At 36.5% G+C, this 22,321-nt stretch overlaps 1 protein-coding gene across 1 annotated transcript in view; it reads left to right on the top strand.

The window, feature by feature from the left end:
- The window catches only part of BRCA2 (BRCA2 DNA repair associated), a 38,289-nt gene that overhangs the window by 6,794 nt on the left and 9,174 nt on the right, over window positions 1-22,321 (top strand). The window contains exons 9-18 of the mRNA XM_065647353.1: window positions 3,693-4,880; window positions 5,893-10,671; window positions 11,854-11,946; window positions 13,389-13,458; window positions 13,847-14,265; window positions 15,006-15,196; window positions 15,824-16,011; window positions 18,652-18,822; window positions 19,136-19,487; window positions 20,148-20,303. Coding sequence (XP_065503425.1) covers window positions 3,693-4,880; window positions 5,893-10,671; window positions 11,854-11,946; window positions 13,389-13,458; window positions 13,847-14,265; window positions 15,006-15,196; window positions 15,824-16,011; window positions 18,652-18,822; window positions 19,136-19,487; window positions 20,148-20,303 — 7,607 coding nt within the window. The remainder of the gene's footprint in view (window positions 1-3,692; window positions 4,881-5,892; window positions 10,672-11,853; window positions 11,947-13,388; window positions 13,459-13,846; window positions 14,266-15,005; window positions 15,197-15,823; window positions 16,012-18,651; window positions 18,823-19,135; window positions 19,488-20,147; window positions 20,304-22,321) is intronic.

Genomic DNA, 22,321 nt, shown 5'->3' with positions numbered 1-22,321 from the left:
GCTTATTTCCTCTGCCAGCTGTGTACTTCTACTTCCTCAATTGATTCAATTTTGTAAAACTAATTTGGCCTTAAAAAAGAGAATCAGTTTTTGTTGAGTCAGCGAATTAAATCAGGTTACCATGCCACTGGATGACAACCAGATTAGTACTGGTGTGAGGGTGTGAGACTGTATGGGAGAGCTGAGGAAGAAAAGTGGTGCAAGGTTCAAGGGGGAGCAAGACTACTACTTCTAGCAAGTGAACAGGTTTAGCTTTATCATGAAATCTCATCCCAATATTCATTATTCTGCGATGAGCTTGTTGTTTAGTCTTGCTATATCCTTTCTTCATTTACTTCAGCTATTAGTAGCTCAAAACATGACAAATCCTTTAGGAAAATGAAATGTTGTTTTGTTTTGTTTTACTTTCAAATGAATGCAAAATTACTTAGCCAAGGCGGGGGGGAAGATTTAATTCTATGTTCTCAGACCATGTTAGTGAACAAGGGAAAATGTACACATATGTGTGACCTTTTTGATTTTTGTTGAGAAATGATAGCAGGAGGGAAGAATAGTAACAGAAATTTGTTCAGCATGCATGGATGTAAAAGGGATGCTGTAGAGATTGACACAGGCTAGACAGGACGATTGTGATTGTATGTCTCCTTATCTGAATGGAATGGACTGCCCTAAAAATATTGTTTGGTAGTACATGTAAGACTTGTGAAAGAATCAGTTTAGAATTTGACAAGCAGGGCTGAGAATGCTGGGATCAGGAAGCATTGGTGCTTGTAGAGTCATATGTCCTGCTATTTTTATATTGTAGGTTCAAACATGCAAAGGAAATTGTAGTTGGTAGTAAACATATTCAAATAATATGTAGTCAGTAAAATACTTCTAGAAATTAAGGACAAATGAATGTCCTGTTTTATGTTCCAAAATGGGCTTATTACGTCCCATACTACAGTAGGGAGGCTAGTTAAAACAACCTCTGAGTAAAAATAAGAGGAAGAAGAAACTAATTTCTTTTAAAGCACAAAATAACTTTCGCAAATGTCTCTTTTTTCTTCTTCTGTCTTGCCTTTTTGATAATAATTAACTTGGCGTTTGAAGATGCAATGTGAAAAGAAGGATAGCTCAAACCTCCATTTTTGTAGCTGTCCAAATGTTGATTTTCTCTGGAATAGTGTTGTATGATCACGAAAGGTAATCGGTTTTATTAGATATACATTTTGTTTCAGTCACAGAAAAGAAGAGGGATCATAATACTGATTTGAATACCTACATGTTTTTAAGGATATGAAGAGATTATTTATATTATACAAGTTGTGTCTTTAATAGCAGTGTGACTGAATATGTACACTCAGTCCAAAGTACAAGAATGACCAAATATTTCAAAGATTTTTTGCTGGATTTTAAAAATTATTTTTAGTTGTAATAATTTGAGGGACGAAGAAACTTGAACTCTTTTATGTTTAGTGTAACCATGGACTGCAAGATGTGTACTGTCATGTATTAACACTTTTGGAATTTCACAATAGGAGCTAGATTTGCATATAGTCATTATGCCTGTCCCTTTATAACCCAATCCTTAGTTCCCAAGGTTCATGTCCTTAGTTTGAGGAAGTTTAAGGCTGATCATTGTAACATTAAGCCTTAGGCATCTGGCCCTCATAGCAGAATTCACAGCTTTGCTGTAGGAATAAAACCCTGGATTCAGAATTTAGATTCTTTAAATATATAGTAGTCAGCATCTTTACTAGGAAGCTGTTTAAGTTGAAAAACTAATGAGAAACATGAAGTTCTGTAACATTTTAGGTATTTTACCCTGGCCTGTTGCCCAAAACTTAATATTTTAACTCTAATTCAAAATCCAAAATTCATTCCCTTTATAGCCCCGATCAGAGTAAATGGTTCATCTTTAACCTCAGTGGCTAGACCTATTCATGAAGTAGGAGAAATGGGTTCAATACTATCTACTTATAAGGATTCCAACCTGAAATGTGGCAATATGTTCTAACAATCAGTCAGTGTTTGACTCCAGAGCAGAAACATCTAATGTTTAAGCCTTTTTTATTTTTTTTTTTTTTCCCCTGAGGATTGTATTAGTTGCCTAGAAGGAGAGGTACTAAGAAAACTAATTAAGTAGTTATTGCCTAGTTAAGGCACTTAGTGGGAAAACAGGAGAATTCTGTTGTGCAGTCCTTGGTTTTGGAGTTGTCATTTCACTGACTCTCCAGTGAGTTCAGAATTTAAAATTAACTTCCCTGATTGCTTTTTTTTTTTTTAATCTCTCCCCTGGAGTCAGGTTATTCAGTGTACAGCCAGTATTTTTACAATTTTTCAGATACTCTTGGTTTTCTTTTTTGATTAAAGGTAATGGCTCCTGTTCAAGTAAAAAGAAATACAACTGTGTCTTTTTAGAAAGCTCTGTTAAGAAATTATTACAGGATTAGAGGATGTGGACGCAAAAGTTACTCAGAGGAATACACTTCAGTAAGGGGAAAGAACCTATACCCTCAGTCTGTAGTGTTAGTTTCTTTTTCAAGATCTTGTTTAGTGATGCCTTCTGCTACTCAGGCAAAAAACAGAAAATAAAGAGAATGGGTAACTTAGAGATGTGATGAAGAGGTGGTTTTATGCCTGTAGCGTGGGCATGAACCCTTAATGGATGTATTGCAAATAGTTGGATGCGTGTGACCGAGTATTGGGAAGTCTTCTGTGGACTTGAAAATGGAAAAATCTTTCATTCACTAGGCATTTGAAAGTTCTAATAGGGAAAATAGTTCTAAATTATAGAAATGGTACCTTAAAAAGGCTTAGGAAAAAAAGTTTAATTATTGGTTGTGTGCCCAAGGGAAAAAGAGGACATGGATGTTTTCTAGGTACTTGGTTACAATTTCTTTGATATGAAAAAGCCTTAAAAAGTACTCTCAAAATAAAACCTAGCTATCTTTTTAAGTGTGAAATATTTTGATAAGTAGACCTAGTTTCACACATTTGAGAATGTAATATTTTTATTTGGTATGTATAAGATTTTAAGGCTGTCTACGAGGTAGAGTTTAGATTATTTTTTCCCCACTGCATATTGTTTCTCTACACAAACAAAATATTCTCATTATTTTTCTAAAGTTTGTGCCAATCACTTAGAACTTGTTAAAAGCTTCCTAATAATTTAAGAAAATGAGAATATTTTCTAAAACCTTCTAGACATTATAATATTTTATATCAAAATGAAAGATAGCTTACTAGAATCATCCTGAACTAACAGTTTCCTTAGCTGCAAGTTATAGACAAAAATAGGCAGCTTCTTAAGGTGTCTGGTTCCTGCAATCTGGTAAAAATTTTGGAGGAAAAAAATCCAGACATTTATCTTGTAAAATTTCCTACTCATTCTCCTATCTATAGATTAAAAAAAAAATATTCTGAGACAAATAGGTTTCATCTTGGAAACCTGCTTGATCGCCACAGTCCTCAGGAGGCCAGGACATCTGCATGGACATCCTTTGCCTCCTATCTTGTCTAATAGCTGCTGTTGGAGAATGAACAAACATCTTTAAAGACATGCAGATTTACCTTTCCAAACTCACTGTTGGGTAATTACCATGAAATTGAAAGCTGTATTTACCTATAAAAACACAATGCTGTTACTTATTTCCTAAAACTTAATTTTTCACTTCTTTTCTTCTCCCCATCTTCTCTAAACTGTATAGAGTCGGAGATGTTAGATGCCTTATTTGGTGAGATGAATAGCTTTGAGGACACATTCAACATGCCTGCTAATTCCAATGGAACCTTTCTGCTGATGCCATGTGCTCTGGATACAGTAGAGAAATGCGAAATAAACACAGATAAAGCACAAGGAAAGGGGGATGTTCCTTCTGAGCAGTCTGTTAGAAGAAAGGCTGGCATTTCACATGACTCGAAAACAACAAGCCAGACTGAAAAAAGCCACTCTATTGAAGTAAAGGATTCTTTACTCCAAAACATTGATGAAGATAGGGGGGCTGTTAAAGATAGCTGTTTAATAGGACATGAAAAGGAACTGGAGTCACTTACAGTCACAGGAGATGTGCAAGAATATAGAACACATGTGTCAGCTGAGAATGAGAAGCCTGTGAAAGAAGACATGCCATCTTCATCAAGCCAGTGGTCTCAACTGAGCTTATCTGATCTTGATGTAACTCACTTGGAAACATCTGTATGTAGCTCTCCATCCTCTGACTTCTGTAGAGAGAAAAATTTAGGAGATAAGTCAGTGCTGGTGACCGAGGATGGTGCTGTTGAAACATCTTTACTGAATACTTCAGGCTTGGTAAAAGCACAAAAGCTGTTGAGTGCCAATTTGTCAGAAAAGTGCTATGAAGTGCAAAATTCTGAAAACAACCAAACATGGGAAATAACTCCAGTAAAATCTGTGTCTCTGAGTGTTCAAGATCCAAAGTTAGTAAAAGGATGTGCAGCTGAGAAGGTTTCCAAAATGAGCTTCTTAAACTGTAATTCTTTTTTAATCGAAAGTACAAATGTCACGGAGTATTCTGTAGTCTACAATGGCAGCTTTTCCAAACATTTAAAAGCAGCTTCTAAATCTGTGGTAACTGATCTTCTGTCTCACCCACTTGTATGTAGTGCTACATCTCCAGATCATTGCAATGACCTACATTTAATAAATAGTGCAAATACTCTTACGAAGTCTAGCTTTAAAAGCCTGAATGTGTTATCCAGCTTGAGAAGGAGATCCAAGAGATTTATTTATGCTATAAATAATACTTTACTGTATCAAGAAGAAAAAATACAGAAAGAAGTGACCTCTGAATCACCTGCTCATCTTATATTGCCACATTCGGAATCTGATTCATGTGAATTTAAAGGCTGTCATGTGGCCAGTGTTGATGATCAAGGTATATTATTAAGCTTTTCATCATTTGTGGAGGATTCTTTATTAAGAACCTTTTATGTAAATGATTCCGATAAAATAATGTAAAATCTTGTGTTTGTGATAAAGCAGCTCTGCAAATGGGAATCAAGATATGGAATTGGTCTGTTATAATAATAGTGACAGAATAGCATTGTTTTCAAGTAGTCTGGTGGTACCTTACTGTTTTAGTCTCAGATTAGTTTCTGGAATAGAAACTTCCACCTTGAACCACTATTCTAATTGACAAGCATAATTATATATGTCAATGCTGTTTAGGCATCCATAGTGTCAAGGGCCATCTTGTGTGAGTTGATAACTTGTAAGAGGTCATAAAGGATGGGAAAGTTGTATTGTTATTCTCCTAAAATTAAGGAGTTTAAGATTGTACATCTGTTTCTTCCAGAAGAACAAAATATATTTTAAAAAATTACATAATGAAAACAACCACATACTCCTGTTTTTAAAAACTATTGTTCTTGCTAGAAGAACTACTCCCTGGAGGTGTTTAAAAGGTGTTTAGATGAGGTTCTTAGGGACATGGTTTAGTGCCAGAGTTAGGTTATGGTTGGACTCAATGATTCTGAGGGTCTCTTCCAAACAAAATGATTCTATGGTTAGTATTACGAGTCAAAGTACTTATTTTTAAAGTTTGAAACAAGTCCTTATGTTGAGACACAAGGAATGGAAGCCCATCTCTTCAAATCTCTTCAAATTTCATGATGACCAATTTTTTTTTTTTTTTTTTAACTGATAGCATTAACTGCAGGCTACTCACTTGTTTCTGGCTATTAGAACATGATTAGGTTAAACGGATCTCTAATCTTGTCAAGGTGTTCTCATTTGAAAACAAAAGCGATATTTATGGTACCAGTGTTAAGCATGTGTAGAAACCATCTTATGGGCCAGAATTTTATTAAATCTGAATTTATATTTGTTCGAATAACTAAGAACTACTTTATTAACATGTGTTTTTTCTGTAATGTCTTGTCTTGTAGACTGCTTGCTTCTTTCAGAGAGAAAGTGTTTGCAATCGAATGTCGGGGAAAAGAATTTCAGCACTTTAAAAACAGATATAATGGATAACTCATCTGACAATTTGTTCAACGATAGGCTGAAGCAGCAAGACCCGAGAGATTTGGGGGAAAATGCCAGAGAAGACCAACCTGCTACATTATTAAAATGCTTAGAATTATCTAATACTCAGAAAGAAGACACAACAAATTCTTTAAATAGTGAAATAATTTCAAGTATAAAACGTAAAGTTCTAACTTCAGCATGCCTAATGGCAAGAAAGCGTTCCAGATTGCTCCTTAAAGGCTGTTGCTTAGAGAAAGGCAAGGAAGATAAGTACATGAGTGCTAATGTGAGTGGTGGAGCTACTGTACCTCAGAGCCTGAAAGAACAACTTGTGTGGTCTTCTAGGAATAATGAACGTTTGAGTGATACGCACCATGACACTACGTCTGTGACAAATGACGGTTTCAATAACACTTTGAGTCAGATGAGCTTTGGCATAAATGGAGTCAGTAGTGATTGCTGCAATAAAATATCAACTGACAAAAGGTGTGCTACAGACCAGCGGTCCGTAGTTGACTGTAGAGAAGTACTTGGACCTTTGGGAATAAACTGCTCAGAAAATGATAGTACTAGATTGAAACAAGGGGAGAAAACAGATGCAGCTGCCTTTTCAGAAGTTGTAGCCAACATCAAAGAGCCAAAGTCAGCTGAAAACAATGGAAGTGCTCAAGCAGCTGCTGTCAATAATGTAGCTGTAGAGACTGCAAAAGAATTGTTAGATTGTATGGGTGATAATTCTTTAAATGAAGTAATTTCTGAAGACGATAAACAAGTAGCACCTATGTATTCCAGCAAAAAGCCAAATGAGAACCTGAAGTATAAAGGGAAATCATCAGGAAATCTTAATGCATGTAGTTTCAATCTGGGCTTCGGTGGCTTTCAGACTGCTTCAAATAAAGAGATTAAATTCTCTGAAGTCAGTTTAGCAAAAGGCAAAATGCTGTTCAGAGATATTGAAAATGAATGTTTTGAAGCCTGTTCCATGGAAAGAGTCAGAAACTTTCAAGTTAAAAAGGAGAATCTGTTTTTCTTGGATTCAGAAAGCAAGTCGAGTGGTAATTTATCTGATTCTTTAGATTCACAGGCAGGTTTTCTTGAGCCCAGGCATACACAGTTAATTCCACATAAAGTTGGCTTGTGTAAAAGCTTTCCTAGAAGTCAACAATCCTTGCAAGAAAAAAATCAAACCTTGACAGCAAGCCAAGAAGCTGAAATTGCTGAACTTTCTAGTATCCTGGAAGAAACAGGTAGTCAGTTTGAATTTACACAGTTTAGAAAGCAAAATAACATGATGCAAAGTCAGGCCTTTCAACAGTTCAGAAGTGTAGAAACACATGGAGCAAAGAATGTGGAAAATATTTCTCAAACAAGGAAAGATGCTGATTTTTGTAGCACTTCTATATCTGAAAATCAAGTAAAAAATGACAAGTATTGTACTAAACAGGAAGACACAAATGAAGACACTAAGGTGGTGGAATACAAAACAGACAATGGAGTCGTTTTCCATAAAAATGATAAAAAGGTTACTTTTACTAACTTAGACAGAAATGGAAGTAGAATGTCTAATGAGATCTTTCCAGTAGCTAAACAGGACAGCTTTACTAGTTTTGTAGGCTTTAGTTCAGCTGGAGGTAAAAAAATAAGTATTTCTAAGGCAGCTTTGAAGAGGTCTGCAGAGCTCTTCAAGGACTTGGATGATGATAACTATTTGTTTAAATCTTCTGAAACTAGTACTACATGTCACAATTCAAATGGACATATGTCTTCTAACTGTAATTTTGTCAGATGTCTGACAAAAGAAAAGGAAAGAAAAACACTTTGTGTTTCAAATTTCAAAAGCATGGATGCCATTTCCCACACAGATTCTGTTGCCCACCATGCCCAGGAAAAAAATGAGGAAAATATTAGTACACCATTTAAAGAAAATATGGAAAATGAGAGAAAAATATCAAAAAATGATACTGAAAATTATAATTTCAATAGTACTAGCACTATCGGCAACGCTCTATCATCTATTAAAAAGCAAAACCAGAATCATAAAACTTCCAAACAATTTTTCAATCAAGGAGATTGCCAAGTTGAAGGTAGTTTGCAAGAAGACTCATTAGATGTAACATGTCCAGGAGATGCTATTACAACTGCAGAAGAACATAGTTTATCAGACGGAATGGAAAACCTCTCTCCTACTTGGAGAGAAGACAGAAAGCAGGAAAATGAACCCTTGTCACAAAAATGTCAAACTCCAACTGGTGGCGATGTCTCCATTTCTGATGCAGCTTTGGATAATTCACTACGCTTGCTCGATGTACAATGTGGAGAAAGAGAGGTAAATGTTTTGGAGAACTGTGACAAACAAAAGACAAATAGTGAAAATATGGAAGGAGAAGATACTACCCATGATAAGGTCCTGTTAGTGAATGGAAGTGGAATAAAAATAGGTTCTTACTATCATCATCAAATACCTTTTGAGCAAGAGGTGGACGTTGAAAAAAATGAAGCAAAGGGGAGTTATCTGACTGGTTTTCGTACTGCTAGTGGCAAGAAAATAACAATTGCTGATGGATTTCTGGCTAAAGCTGAACAGTTTTTTGCAGAAAATGTTGATTTAGGAAAGGAATGTTATGACAGTTTTGAGAACCCCTTAAAGAAAAGGAAATGTGGTAAAAACTGTGTCAAAGACTTGTGTGTTGAAAGCATTGCTCAGTGTGATCCAGAAAAACTTGATAAAAAACTTGTTCCCGGAGAACCAGGAGATCAATTTAAGCAGACAGTGGAGAGCAGTCCTGTCAAACATGCTGTGATTCTTGATACTGTTAAAGTCGATACATTTGTTAATCTGGATAAAGATTGTAAAAGAAGTTCAGTAACTTCATGTGCACATAAAAAAGCTGATGTCAGACCTGGAAAGCCAGAATTAGAATCTTTTCTGAGACAGGAGAGCGATGCTTTAACTAGAACTCATTTGTCTGAAGGTGGAAAACTCTTTGCTGAGAGAGAGATGGAATATTCAGCAAAAGAGAGGGATGACTCAGAAAATACACATGATTTTCCTGTGCGCTCTGCTGCATCTCTGCATTTAATGAAGGTATCAAGTGACCTTGCAGATAATTCTGTGCCAGGAGATACAAAAAATACTTCGTTTGTTGAGGATAGTAACAATAATCAATCTCTCCTATTAACTCCAGAAAGTAGCTATTCGCATTTGAACTGTGACAGTGAGTTTGACTTAGAACATTTAAATAAACCTTGTGCTGATACAAACTGCTTCACAGACACCATCGTTAATGCTTGCGAAAGCCAGTCACTAGTCAGTCCTCCTGAACATGAAACTAATTTAACCAGCTTAAAAGAAACATCACTTAATGTTGAAAATCAAAAGGATGATACAAAACAAATTGTGTTTAGTACAGCAAAAGGTAAAACGGTTTCTGTTTCGGAAAGTGCATTAGCAAGAGTCAGACAAATGTTTCAAGAAGACTATAGTGAATCTGTAAAATATGAAATTGAAACTAAATCAAGAACTGATCAAGCAGAAATGGCTGGAAATTCATCTTCGGTCATTCATGCAGAGTGTCCTAATTCTGTTAATTTTTTAAGTGCTACAAGAGGTGAAGAGATTAATTCAGCTTCATCCCATGTTATTAAAGTAAATGCAAGTGCTAGTGACAATGGTCACCAAGATACAAACACATTTGTGGACTCAAAGTCTGTTCCAAATTCTCAGAGGCAACACTTTGAGCAGAATGTTAAGCTTTTAGGGCACTTGCCTGTTCCAGATAAGCAGATAATGCAGCCAAATTCTTCTACGAGCAATCTTGGGTTTTTTAGTACAGCAAGTGGTAAGCCTGTACAACTATCCGAAGAGTCACTCAGGAAAGCTAGACAGCTCTTTTCTGAAATGGAAGGTAATCATTCATCATATCTACAAGAACCATTTTTAGTTGAGGAAGCTGTTGAAAAGTCTGAAATGCACACTGACGTAGTTCCTAGGAAAATGCAGATAGTGTTACCAAAAGAGGAAGAAAATGCCAGCACTGAATTGATTTCAGATCCTGCTTTTGGGTTCAGCACTGCAAGTGGAAAGCAGGTAGCGGTCTCTAAAAATGCCTATCAAAAAGCAAAGGCAATTTTAAAAGAATCTCATGACTTTGTAAGCAGTGGGCTTGGCATTACAGATCAACTTAGTTCAATTAATGAAAATGGTCAACATGCAAAATCTTCAACTGATGAAGTGATCTCAGAATCCAAAATCGAAAAAAGCTGCAATGAAGACTTTAACTTAAAAAGCATCTACTCTGAGGAAATGAAGTCTCTTCCAAGCAGCCACCGTGTCAAAATGCCTGAGTACGTACCACCTAGTAAGAAAAATGAGCAGTTAACATCATTTAAAAACAGCTTTCAGCAAGAGGAGACTAGGTCTTTTGGAAAAGGGCAACTGAATCTGGGAATGAAAACAGATTCTGAAGCATTTTCATGCAATGTTACTGCTAGAGCAGAAATAAATACTAATCTTCTCCAAACTCCAAGAAATTACTTGGAAATGGAGGCTGTAGAAAGTGCAAGAGCTTTTATGGAAGATGATCTTTCTGATTCTGGAGTACAAATTAGAGCTTCACAGTCCTTCAGTGGCAGACTGGATAAAAACTTTCAAAGTAAGACCTTTGGGAAGAGGCACTTTGAAGACAAAAACTCACTTGGTAGGTCTTTGTCTTGTATATGTTCAATTCCATATTTCTGTACAGTGGGTTGTTTGGGTGGTTTTTGCACATCACATTGATATTTAGGTCATATAGAAATTGAAGTTCTTTCTCTTAAGTGCTAATGACAAAAATTCTTGCTGCAGGCGATAGTTCATCTACTCTCTCCAGCCTTAAATGCACATTACAAGCGAAATTTGTGATTAGTAATTCTGAAGGTGTGCAGGTTTTGCTGGTTTGTCTTGAAGTTATGGAAGAAAGCTGCTGCTGCTTTTCTCCATGAGCAGACTTTTTTTTGCTTTGCAAAAATCTAATGTTTCATTGAAAAATGAGTAGTAGTATTTCCATTTTCACCTTTTTGTGCCTTGTAGGTGAGAACGTGGTTTTGTTTGTGCTGAGATTGCTAATCCGATATGAAAAATAGTTGTTGGTCTAAAAGCACAGCTTCTTACGATCTAAAACTGACCTGTCGCAGGGCTGAAGTGTTGGTACTTAATGCTTGCACAGCTGCCCAGAGCTTTTCAGGGACCTGAGCTGCCTGAAAACTATTTATGGAAGGGTAGATTGCAACAGAGTCGCTGCCTGGCGGCACAAATTCAGGTACAAAGGCTGGGCAGTTTGATGCAGGAAAGTTTGGGTAGGCGTAAAAAGGCAGATAGGAGTCTGTTAGTCCAGCTTGGAACAATTGCGCCACAGTTGAACCATATCCTCTGTTACAGCGTCTGTAAAAGTTGTGTTACATGCATTTTTAGAATTCTTTAGGGATTCTGACAACTAGAAGTACAAAAAAGATGGGGGTGAGCTGCGCTGCTGAAATCCACTGGTGCACTTTCTAAGGCAGCCTGTCTCCTGTATGTTTGCTGACCTAAGGGTCACAGATTCTGATTTGGATGGAGCAGAACTACTGACCACAAAAGATTCTGCAACAGGCCTCATTATATGGAGTTTTGAAGTCGTTCTTGGTAACACAAAATACAGTCGTTCCGTACAGAAGAAACTTTTGCAAATTGTGATGTTGCTCTCTGTTCGAAAAGGCCATTTAATACAGATGTGTGATCTGAAAACCTGCTTGGTCTGACTTCTTGAATGTTTTGTTTGGAAATTATAGTTAAGGTATACAGTATTGGTAAGAAACTGAACTTTAAAAGATCAGTTTTTAAAGAGTCTGTGTTTTTATCCCAGGAGAACCTCCAGTTAAAAGACAGCTACTGCTTGAATTTAACAGAACAAAGAATCTCTCCAGATCTTTGAAAGCTTCGAAAAGCACCCCTGATGGTAATTTTTGTATTCTTATGTTCTAAGCAGTAACCTGATGTCAGTTCTATCTTTAGAATTCTTCATTTTCAAATAAACTAACATAAAATAAGATTGCTTAACTGCATCTTTTATCTATATAGTCATGGAAATTCAGAGAAGCTGCTATGATAATGTCTCTGCTGACTTGAAATCACATGATTAATGGTATGCGTTATTGTGTAGAATCCAAATATATGACAATGTACTACTTCTGCAAGAACTCTGGTTTAACTCTGAACTCAGTAGGAATTCATCCAGTTTCTCACAATCTTAAATCTCACAGATTTTAGTCTCACTAGGAAGAATACATTTTACTGATCTGTAATTTCTCAGTTTAAAACCATATCTACAGGAAAACAAGAAGGTACTGGTAATTTCATCATGTAATAATTCGTGAAGAATATACTTATTGATAGGTGTCTACGTTACAGATGCTTTTAATATTTCGAGTCAATAATACGGAGGCTTATGAAAGTGAAATCAAGGTTTAAAGTTTGAGTTGATGCTTGATGTGAAACTAGTTAGTGATCAGGGTATTAGGATAATGGGATTTGTGGCTATGGCTTTTGGTTATAGGATAAGCTGTGTTCTTTAAGGAACTTGTTCTTCTAATCACTGCATGCTCTCACCTAGAATTCAGTAGCAGGATTCATCAAACATGTTGGTTTAACCATTTTATTGGTTCCGAAATCTGTTCTAAGCATAAAACGCATAATTTAAAGAAAGTTTTAAATGGAATTTGTAAGTTGCTGCCAGAGAATAATTTTATACCCTTCACATGTAAATATTATCCTACCCTGCAGCAGGATCTGAACAGTGTTATTGTTTGGTGGAACAACTGAAAACAGGTCTAAACTCCAGTACAGTCTTGCCTTTGACTTCTAGAACATGGCATCTTGTACATATGACTACTTCTTCGATAAAAATTCCTCTTTGAAGCCTAAGGCAATAGCACAAATGAGGTTAAATTCCAGGCAGACATGATTTAGTTACGTTGATAATTCCAAGATAAATATGTCCTTCAATGGGGGGAGGAGGAGTTTGTACAAATGTGCCCTTTTATGTTGTAGCTTTAAAAAATAATTAAAAAAAAAAAGCTAAAAGAGTTCTAAATGGAATGGTGAGTCTACCTAGCATTAAATATGTGATAAACATTTCCTTTTCAGGAGCCTAAAAACATGTTGCAGGCTCACAAATAGGAAGTTTTGGGAGTTCGGCATCGTGGTCCCTTATCCTTTAGATCTGTTTGCAACTAGTGTGAAGGTGTTTGTATAAAAAGATTTTATTGCGGGGGAGAGAAAAAGAGCAAAACTGTTTAAATCCACTCTGGAAACTGTTCTATATATTTATAATAATATAGATGAAACATGTGCTGTAACTATCTATCCATGTAATGTACCATTTCAAACTTTATCTTACAGGCATTTTCAAAGACAGAAGAAAATTTATGTACCATGTTCCTCTAAAACCCATAACTTGTCAACCTTTTGGGTGAGAAATTTATAATATATTTGGAATTCTTCTAATGCAATTTCTTAAAACCTCGCGATCTCTTGTAGCTTTAAAAAATTATGGTAATAATTTGCTACCCAACTTTATAAAAGACTAATAATTTTATTCCAAAATAAACAAATTAGCATATAACACACATTGCTGCAGTAGACCAGTGAGATGCTAAACAAATTTTACACTTGTATCTCTCTTTTCTCAGTAGATTGAAAATAAGTATTAAGTTTTTAAAATGTCAAAGACTGACATTTTGTCTCTTTATGGACGTAGTGTTGAAAGTTGTATTTTTAAATAAAGAATATCAAAATCCTGGCAAATATTTTTGTCGGGAAGCTGAAACCTGTATGTTTAAGTGTTTTCATCTCTGTAGGGCTACTAAAGAACGACAAGAAGTCATGAATCCAACCCTTACTCTACCAGATCAAGACTTCAAAGGATTCAAATCTAAACCTGCCATTTTTCAGCACTGTGCACTGAGACAGTCTTCAAATAGTACTTCTGGGTTTTCTACTCCATGTAAGGCCTCAGCAAAAGAGAGTGAAGAAACAAGAAGTTTGTACAAATCTGGCAAAGCTGTTAAAACTTTTATTCCACCCTTCAAAACCAAGCTGACATATTCTGCCGGTGAACAAGGCAGCAGCAGAATATGTGACTCACCAATCAGCAAAAATGTGACTGAAGAGATGGAATTAAATCAGGTCACAACTCAAGAAAATATTGCTGAACCTCAGGATCACCAGTCTTGCATCCAGCATGCAGCAGACACTGACCTAGAAAATGGCAACTTAGGTATATTCAGATTTTGATCACTTACCTATTGTGAATACTATCAAAATTGAACCTTTAAGGGTATTGCATATTCTGTCAGACTTCTTTTTTAAATGAAAAGAGGCTTCTTTTTAAGCTTTTTTTCCCCTAATTAAAATGTAGGCTTAACCATATAAATGGGTGATAGTGTCATTTGCAAAGAGGCTGAGTTTAAATTCTGAGCTGTTTGACTTTATTTAGCATGTGGGCTTATGCCTTCTAAGCTCTCTTAAATGTTGCAGTGTGTATAATTTCTATAACTATTACAGTCAAATAATCTGGACTTTTTCAGAAGCGCTTGTGTATATTTGAACAGGCACAGGAGCATTTGCAGAATTAGATCCCATATTTACAGATCAAAATCTCAGAATTACAGACTTTCTAGTCATCATCAACTAATTTGTGTTCATTTTGAATTTTCTGTGAAGACAGAGTTCAGTCTGAGAAAAATATGTGGATTTAACTTTAGTTCAGGGACTTACATATTCATATTCATGTCATATCATTAATTTCATATAAATATTATTCAAATGCCTTCAGTAAACGCTGCTTTTTAAAATGCATTAAACTTGGGATATTTAGATTGTTGCAGTTTCTGAAAATCTGCAGAGTGACTTAGAAAATATGCTTCTCTGAATCTGCTTTTGTAGTGTGACAATATATCATAAATCAATATATACCATGAAAAGGTTTTGATGTTTTTGGGGCGTTTTTCTTTGCAGCTATGGTCCAGATGATGGCAAATCTCCGTTGTGCCAGAGATCTGCAGGAAATGAGAATTAAAAAGAAATACAGGCAAAATATTAGCTCGCAGCCAGGCAGTCTTTATGTCATTAAAACATCTGCAAGAAATAGAATCTCTCTGAAAACTGCAGTAGAAGAGAAATCTCCTAGTTTTTATTCTACAGAAGAGGTAAATTGATATCTTTTTACTGTGTGTCTTTCCCAGGATCTGTTCCTTAAGACAAGCAAACAAAAACTCAGTAGCTTTTGAATTGATACATAATTCCGTTTTGAGATAAGTATTTACAGTAGCTGTTATACCAGTTGCTACAGTTTTTAAGCGGCTTTGCATATCCAGTCCTTCAGACTATTCCAAATAAATAAGGGTCATAAATGTCTCTGTAGTGTTATGATCAAACACGAGAAGCATCAAACAAGGAAAAAAATCCGCCAATTACAGTTGCTATTGACTTTTAACCCGTATGAAGAGCTGTTTTAAGATAAGACACAGTTAAAATTTAAGCTGAGGTAAGTCTAGATCAAAAGCATCTTGCTTTTGGTACAGTGAGAGTACAAAGCCTGTTGAATTTTTTAAAACTATTTTAAAGCACGCTATGATGCAGTTCTACTGCTAAAATAACTGCTGAGAATTCCTCTATTCTCCTTGGATTCCATACAAAATGACAAGGTCAGACGAAAGCTGTCTCAACCTCAAGGAAATATTCTATCTGAATTTATAAGATTAGATATAAAAACTCTCAGCTGAATTCCTATGATATTGTCATTATTTTGTCTTTTTCCATCTAATTTTTTGCAGCTTTACACATACGGTGTTTCGAAACATTGCCTACAAGTTAACAGCACAAATGCAGAATCTTTCCAGTTTCTCATCGAAGACTTTTTCGGCAAAGAGTATTTATTAGCTGGAAATGGGATGCAACTTGCTGATGGAGGATGGCTAATACCTACAGATGAGGGAAAAGCTGGAAAAAAGGAGTTTTACAGGTACTGTTACTTATGAACGTGAGATAAGTATGCTATTTATTACTTAGTGATTCTCTTATCCCCTAGAATAAATCCAATGCAGTGATCTTTTAAAGCCTCTGAGTACTTTTTTACTGCACATTTTTAGTACACCTCTGTGAGTGTAAATAAAAATATCATAGAAGTGTAAACTTACTATGTAGACTAATGTTAGTGATCTTCGCTGATCACTAAAGAAAGCATACAACATCAATTTAGAAAGTTTCTAGGGATTCTTCAACAGTGTAAATAGTCAAGAAAATTATTACTGTTTTCTGTTAGTTCAGCACTTTACCATTTTGTTTAATTAGCATTAATAGTTTTTTGGGATTTTCTTCTGTTGTAAAAGGATTTATTTCTGTTGGGCTCTAGAGCTGCTTGGTGGGAATGAACATTGATTGGGGAGATGTCTAGGGCTTCTTTGGCAGGACAGAACCGAAAATAAGGTTTTTAGTATAATTTCTTTGAAGCTGATGTATTATCTGAAAGAAGCCAAGACTTCGGTAGTAAAACTCACAAATTCATTCAATAATGAATCTGTTCAACAATGAATTCGTAGCGGCAGGCTACAAAGATGATTAGGGGCCTAGTCCTTTCTTATGAGGAGAGACTGAGAGAGCTGGGTCTGTTCAGCCTGGAGAAGAGATGCCTCAGAGGGGATCTCATCAATGTTTATAAACGTCTCAAGGGTGGATGTCAAGAAGATGGGACCGGACTCCTTTCAGTGGTGCCCAACGATAGGGTGAGGGACAACAGGCACAGACTGAAGCACAGGAGGTTCCATCTGAATACGAGGAGAAACTTCTTTACTTTGAGGGTGCCAGAGCACTGGAACAGGCTGCCCAGAGAGGTTGTGGAGTCTCCTTCTCTGGAGACATTGAAAATCCGCCTGGACACATTCCTGTGCGATCTGCTCTGGTGAACCTGCTTAAGCAGGTGAGTTGGACTAGATGATCACCAGAGGTCCCTTCCAACCCCAACCACTCTGTGATTCTATGAATGCATCCAGCTCTGGATCAGTGTACTTGCAATCTGCTGCTTAGGCATGTTGGAGGTAATCTTGATTGATTTCACACAATTTTCCTGTGAATAGAAAAGATATTAAAATATTTGCGCAAAACATCTTATGCCTAGATGTGCCAGATATTGGCTTTTTTAGGCAGTCCAACTCTTGTTCCTGTGGCAGCTTGTCTTAATAATTTTCAGAGGTGCTCCTGATTCTGTGGTCATGCCATCAGATATATGGCTTTCCCCACATTTGTTTTTCAGAAGCAGAAAAGGGAAACCACCAGCACACTGCTAAATATCCCAGAATAGCCACAGTGGTTTTGGTGTCAGAACCTGCTCTGGGTGGCAGCATTGATCTGACCCTGAATTCCAGATAGCCTCTCAGCAATTTGTAGAGGTGGTTCCCCAAGAGGTTGCCTTCAGTTCTTGTATCTTTTCTGGATTTGTTACATGTTAAAGCATATGATTGAGAATAAATACCTACTGGTTGGTCAGATGAATCAGTCTTTTTATCCCTTTAAGTATATTAACTGGATCTCCATCAGCTAAAATATATATACCTTCATTTAGTCATCTGTATTTAGGATCTTAATCTTGAACTGAATTCCATCTTTAACGCCTGGATTGCGCAGTTCCTCACAAAAGATTAGCGAATATCTCCTGAAGTTTGGGATTGCTTTGCTCTCTTCTGATGTAGTAATAATCAATTTTATGGTCATGCCTGCTCCTTATCTTCCTGTGTATGTCCTTTTGGCTTTTAAACCGTTTCTGTTCTTCGCCCAACTGCAATATAGTTCCTTAAAGTCTTCTTGAGACTTTCTGACAAGTTGGAAATTGACTTTTTGATAGCACTTAACTTGTGTTCTAGTCATTCTAATGGCTCAGCAATTTGAATCTCTGGTCTTTCTCTTCCTCCTTTAATGTAAGGCCTTCCTAGTGACTGTGAGAGCTGGAAAAACAGATGTTTCCAACTCAGCTCATGCAGGTCATGGTGGTACAGCTTGGACTCAACAAAGAATGAAAGTCCATTTCAGTGGTCACTCCATGGAGAGAAGAAAGTTCTTCAGTAGCAACTGAAAGTTCTTTGAAATGTGTTGTCCACATGCATGCTTAATAACCAAAACAAAACCAAAACACGCAAACCACAGCTCTAGAAACTGTGAAGTAGAAGGGAATGTACTGTAATGAACTTATCAAGCAGATAGGGGAAATTCCAGGGCTTAAAGGACACTGAGCACACGTCTGTCCCCATGCTGTGTGCATAACTACGTGAAGCAGGCAGAGCGTGGCCTTGGAGCTACTGCTGGGGTCAAAAGTCTCCATTTCAAGAATGCACACACATATGCACATGCATACATGCATATGCACACACATGTATGTACATGCATGTATGCGTATGCACATGCACGTTGCCAAAGTGCGTAACCACAAAATATCCATATTCAGACAATAACCAGATCAGGTTATGGAATGTAACATTCCTGTTTTCACCATAATAAATATTCCTTTATTAATGTTGCCAAAGCACATACACTGATTATAATGCTAGGGGAAAACAGGCAAGTAAAAACTTACAGTGGATTTCAGATTAATTTATTAACACTTTATTTGCAGAGCCCTCTGTGACACTCCTGGTGTGGATCCCAAGCTAATAACAGAGGCCTGGGTTTATAATCACTATAGGTGGATTGTATGGAAATTGGCAGCCATGGAAGTGTCTTTTCCATGTGAATTTGCTAACAGATGTTTGACACCAGAAACTGTGCTGTTGCAGTTGAAATATAGGTATGTGTATAGCAATGTATTTTGAGTTATAATTTGTGATACTGTGTGCCTTCTAGTTCTTAATATTACAAAATAAGCACCTCTACCTTGCATTTACTGTTTATCAGAATGCCTATATTGTTAAACTCATGCATATCAGTATTAAAAATGTAGTGCATGTTATTTGCAGAAATTTAGATAACATTTGCTTTGCTACAGTTGTACTTAATCATATAGATTATTTAGGCAATTGTTTGCTACAATTGGTTGTAAGGAAAAACAATGTGATGGATTTTGTTTGCTTTAACAAAGCATTATGAACTCTTTTTTATAGGTATGATTTGGAAGTTGATAAAAGTAAGCGATCAGCAATCAAAAAAATAACAGAAAGAGATGATGCGGCAGGTAAAACGCTTGTACTGTGTATTTCTAAAATCATATCGCTAAACACCGTCGCATCTCCTAGCAGTAGCAATAAAAACGTGGAAAGTAACAAAGCAGCAGCAATAATTGAAGTTACTGATGGCTGGTATGGGATTAGAGCTCTTCTGGATCCACCTCTCAAAGCTTTCTTACATAGAAGGCGGCTGACTGTTGGTCAGAAGATCATAGTGCACGGAGCAGAACTTGTTGGCTCTCAAAATGGATGTACACCACTGGAAGGCCCAGATTCCCTTATGTTAAAGGTAAAACAAAATATTAATTTAGCTTGATTGGATGTGACCAAGACATGTGATAGATGCTATTTAGTTAAGCCACGTTTTGTAAACAGAAGAATATTTGTCACAGCTTTATAAACAGATGAAGTTTAATAACCAGATTTGTAAGACATGATGCAAGGTAGCTGACGCTGTTCAATAGCGTTGGCAGAGAAGTTCATAATATAAAATTCTGCCAAGCTTTGTTGCATGTTTTGACAGTTGCAGCTCCTTAATTTTGCTAAGCACCAAGTTACAAGAAGTATTTATCCATCACAGACAATATGGAAGTTGAAGGAAGAAAAAAAACAGGTCATGAGAGGGTGGGCTTGGGGTGGGAGGGTCTTGACTTGTTTGAGGATGATTAAAGTGCTGGGTGAAGTTTCAGCATAAAAATGTTGCTCCTCTGGTACAAAGCAATGGTTTGTCTCATAGATGCTCTTTCCTAGAGAATTTTAACTCATCAAATTTTTAGTTCCTGTTTAAAATACATTCTTCAATGCGAAAAGAAACCTTGAAATGTTCAGGTGCAAAAATGAAGTATTCTTAGTGAGGTCAGTGTGAAAATAGTCTTTCCTCTAGGTATAAGAAGTTGGATATCTTTTTGATGTACCAGTGACAGTTTCATTCAACATTTAACTTATTCAGATTTCAGCGAACAGCACCCGGTGTGCACGGTGGCATGCAAAACTAGGATTTCATCGGGATCCCAGACCTTTTCCTTTGCCTTTGTCATCGCTTTTCAGTGAGGGTGGTGCAGTAGGGTGTATTGATGTAGTTATTCAAAGAACTTATCCTCTTCAGGTATGGTATAAATATTTTATGAATTTAACAGGTTCTATGAGATCTAAATTGTATTAGTTAATTGCTGTATCATTCCTCAAATCAGATATAATACAGAGAGCTAAAAAATTTAAGAAACGGTACCATTATATGTAAAATGAACAGGAACAGTTCTTGCAGTGCATATTTGATATTTCAGGACTAGAGTATCCTGCTGTAAGAAGTACTTGAGTTTATGCTCAGTATCTACTCGTTGGCTTTGCTTGCAGCTTCAGAAAGCCACAAATAATTGAATTTCAGTTCTGTAATGTAGAAAGCACAGCACTTGTTTTAAAGGAGAAAAAAAGTTGACAGTTTCTACTCCAAGTAGAAGTAAAACCCATTTTTTTTCTGTTATTAACATGCATATCCCTGCAAAGAAGTTAAATATTTATAACCATTAGTAAGATTACTTTTTCTTACGTGTGGCTGGCTATATTGTGTAAGATCTATTATTTTAAAATATTACTGAAAATACAATGTGATTATTGTGTAAAATAGAATGAAGATACCACTTGATATCCAGACATTTTAAATAGAGTTAGACTTCACTGGAACTACTAGCTTTTTTAACAATACCAACTACAAAAAGGAACATTATTTTTGTTAGTAATCGATCCTCTTAATGTTAAAAGTTTAACCAGGACACAACTTTCAGTTACATAGCATGTACAAATTGGGGTTTTTTTTCTTTCATTGCTTGCTTTCTAAACTGTTGTACAACTGTTAGTCAATGTAGAATGAATCTGCAAAGGAATAGCAATATTTGGTTTGGATCATTACTTTGATATTTAGATCATTACTTTAATGGAGGATATTGCAGCAGTGACTGTGTGAACTGCCTGATATAACTAACATTTATTTAGGTCCCAGAAAGGGGACTGTAATCTTTAACCACATCACAGTAAATGGCTTGCAGGCTGGGGAGGAAACTGGTGCTTTGTACCTCACTCTATCAAGAGATTGATGTGCTGATGGAGATGTTTTTCTTAAAAGACTGAGGCTCTTGCTCAAACATTCCAAAATGATAGGAAGACTTGGGCTGTCTGTCTCCTTTTACCTCAAGAGTCAAGGAGTGTAGGAATCGCAGTAACCCTAATTAAAGGTGTCAAGCTGTGAATAGTGCGGGAAATACATGGCATATAGATAGTGTATTTCAGCAATTCACTGCCTCGGAAGGATTAGTTCTTCAACCCTTCTCAGCCTGCTTTCACTCTACTGTCTTGCTGCTTCTCTTTGCTAAACTTGGAGCTCTCCTGATCCTGTTGCTTACCTGATTTAATTCACTAAACCAGGAGTAAGTAACTAACTCATAATAATCATAATTAAAATAATAAACAACTAACGGCACACAACAAACTGCTGTCTGTTGAATTAACAAACTGATGTGGTCTGGTGAGGTCAGATGCGTGCTAGAGCCAGTGCAAGGGAGAGGATGGGATGGCACAGCAAAGAGGAAGGGAAGGGACCACTTTCAGCAGTGTGACCTCTTTGTTTGGCTCACCTGTCTCTTCAAATTGGGCAAGCCAGTTCTGGCAGGCTTGTGCACAAGGCTGTAATCCTATGGAACCATTTTGGGCAGAAAAAGTGTAAAAGCATCTGCAGAACAACACCATAGTTCGTCTACAGCATCTAATCTGACATGTTAAAACAGACAGTACAGTTGATGTGGAAAGACAAATTGGGTAGAATGCAGTTCTGGTGTACTGAGTTTGGTTTATATCTTAATGTACCCATCAGTAGGTTCCAGCTATGCTCTAAATTACATCATCGATACCTATTACTATAAGCTATGGTTTCTTCAGCTGTTAAATCATGCAGTTTTGGCTACTTCTCCATTCTGTCTGTGTATCTTTAAAGATTTACCAACCCATGCTGTGGGGTTTTGCATTTTATCTGTTATAGTGAAAGAACTTATGATCTACTGCTTGTTCATTTTTTAAAGCATTTTGATTATCAGTGAGTATTAGAAGGAAACTAGATGAGGTTAAAAATGTAAA

The sequence above is a fragment of the Caloenas nicobarica genome, chromosome 1 (genome assembly GCF_036013445.1).
Source record: "Caloenas nicobarica isolate bCalNic1 chromosome 1, bCalNic1.hap1, whole genome shotgun sequence".
NCBI lineage: Eukaryota > Metazoa > Chordata > Aves > Columbiformes > Columbidae > Caloenas > Caloenas nicobarica.
The sequence above is the reverse complement of the archived record's forward strand: the minus strand, read 5'-3'. Positions and strand labels throughout refer to the sequence as shown.